The following is a 1,698-nucleotide window of genomic DNA, read 5'->3' as shown; positions in this document are numbered from 1 at the left end:
AAAAAAGTGTAAAAATTACGTTATATTATTGTTTTTAAAAAAATAATTATAGTATTTAAACTTATAATTTACATGAAGACCGCAGCTACTACCACATTATAGTAATTTTAAATATAAAATTTTCTCCGTGTATAAGTTGATAAAGATACTTTCTTCTGGTGACAAACTGAAAATTTCCTCCGTAGAAACGCTCTCGTGCGATCATACAAAAGTGACACCGTATTACATAGAATCAATCACGACGAAAAAGGGATTTTGGGCAGCTCCTTGCGCAAATCTATTCTCTTACCTAATCGGATGGTGCAATCCCAAGAAAGACGAATACATCCTGATGGGGGAGGATTCGCCTCATACGTAAATAAATTCTATATATCAGAGGTTCCGTTACGAAATTGCATGTTATACGCATCTTTGATGAATAGAAATTCAATTAAAAAAAAAAAAAACACGCATTAAAATATCAAATATACATTTACCAACATTGAAGACAATATTAATGCGAATATGTTACAAATTAACAGAGCACGCGGCATCTTTTATCTGTCAACAAACGCACACAAACCGTACGCCCGAGGACTGCCCGTAAAAAACCAGCGTCGGACAAATCGGAAGCAATCGTCCTCCCGCCAGTATTAAGCCTATTGAAACAACTGATCAACATAATTATAGAATAACGTGTGTATATGAATCAAATAGTTTTAAACTATATATTATCGCTAAAAGACTTTTGTTTTTTATATATATATATATATATAATCGTTTCCTTTTACGACTTTGTACATTTTAATCGTTATCTCGTCCATTTTCTTATTCTTCTGCTTCTTTTTCGATAAAACATTTTGTTATAGGTTGTATGACGATCATTGTGAAGAGTAGAAATTATATATCCCTCGTATCGTTCATTGACATTTGATCGACGACCAATTAACTGGTGTATAGTTAAAGTCTCGCGTGCGTAACACTTTCACTCCCGCTCTTTTACCGCAAGTTTTATACATATTTATTTAAAACCACATATTTACAAAACGAAGTACTGTCGATTTATTCGTCTTATTTTTTTAATCACTCGATTATATTCTAATTTAATCCAATTTGTGTCGATAAAAGCGTAAAACGAGGTTGAGTTGCATAAATATAATGTATGCAAATCTTTACGTAACAAATTTATTTTGAAAATGGCATGAATTTTTTGAGAGTCTATATCTCATTAAAATGTATAAGTGTTACTTCATAGTAACGTGTTATTTCATAGTAATATATATTTCGCAAGATATATGATTTATTTATATACTTGATACTGTTCTATAGTTTCAAAATCTTATTTTATTCCTTCGGTGTAAAGTTACTCTGTGTGTTAGTGCAATTGAATCATTTTATGATTATTGTGTGTATAATGTATTATTATTAATACGTATATGTATATTAATTAATTTTTCTAATCTATATATGTAATTAATTTGAGCCTGTTGTTCAAAAACAAAAAAATTGATTATCTTGTAAAGATGAGAGATTTTTACAATACAAACATTTAGATCATGTTTGTGTTTTTATTTAATCCATGACCTTTATTCACCGTCCTGTTTTAATAAATTTCCTCATATAGGTGCATTTGCAACAACATCAGGGTCATTTATGTTAACAACAATATTTATTACATAATAATTATTACGGTATAGTAATAACTTCTATGGATTTACA

The 1,698-nt window shown here is 29.4% G+C and overlaps 1 protein-coding gene across 1 annotated transcript in view; it reads left to right on the top strand.

Annotated features, from left to right (window-relative positions):
• Positions 1–729, top strand: part of LOC108769457 (pancreatic lipase-related protein 2) — a 4,313-nt gene extending 3,584 nt beyond the window's left edge. Inside the window, 2 exon segments of the mRNA XM_083287380.1 lie at positions 186–354; positions 522–729. Coding sequence (XP_083143506.1) covers positions 186–354; positions 522–636 — 284 coding nt within the window. The 3' untranslated portion in view covers positions 637–729.
• Positions 730–1,698: the final 969 nt, after the last annotated feature.

Source organism: Trachymyrmex cornetzi, unplaced genomic scaffold (assembly GCF_001594075.2).
Source record: "Trachymyrmex cornetzi isolate Tcor2-1 unplaced genomic scaffold, Tcor1.1 scaffold90, whole genome shotgun sequence".
Classification (NCBI taxonomy): Eukaryota; Metazoa; Arthropoda; class Insecta; order Hymenoptera; family Formicidae; genus Trachymyrmex; species Trachymyrmex cornetzi.
Note: the sequence above shows the minus strand (reverse complement) of the source record. Positions and strands in the feature narration are given on the sequence as shown.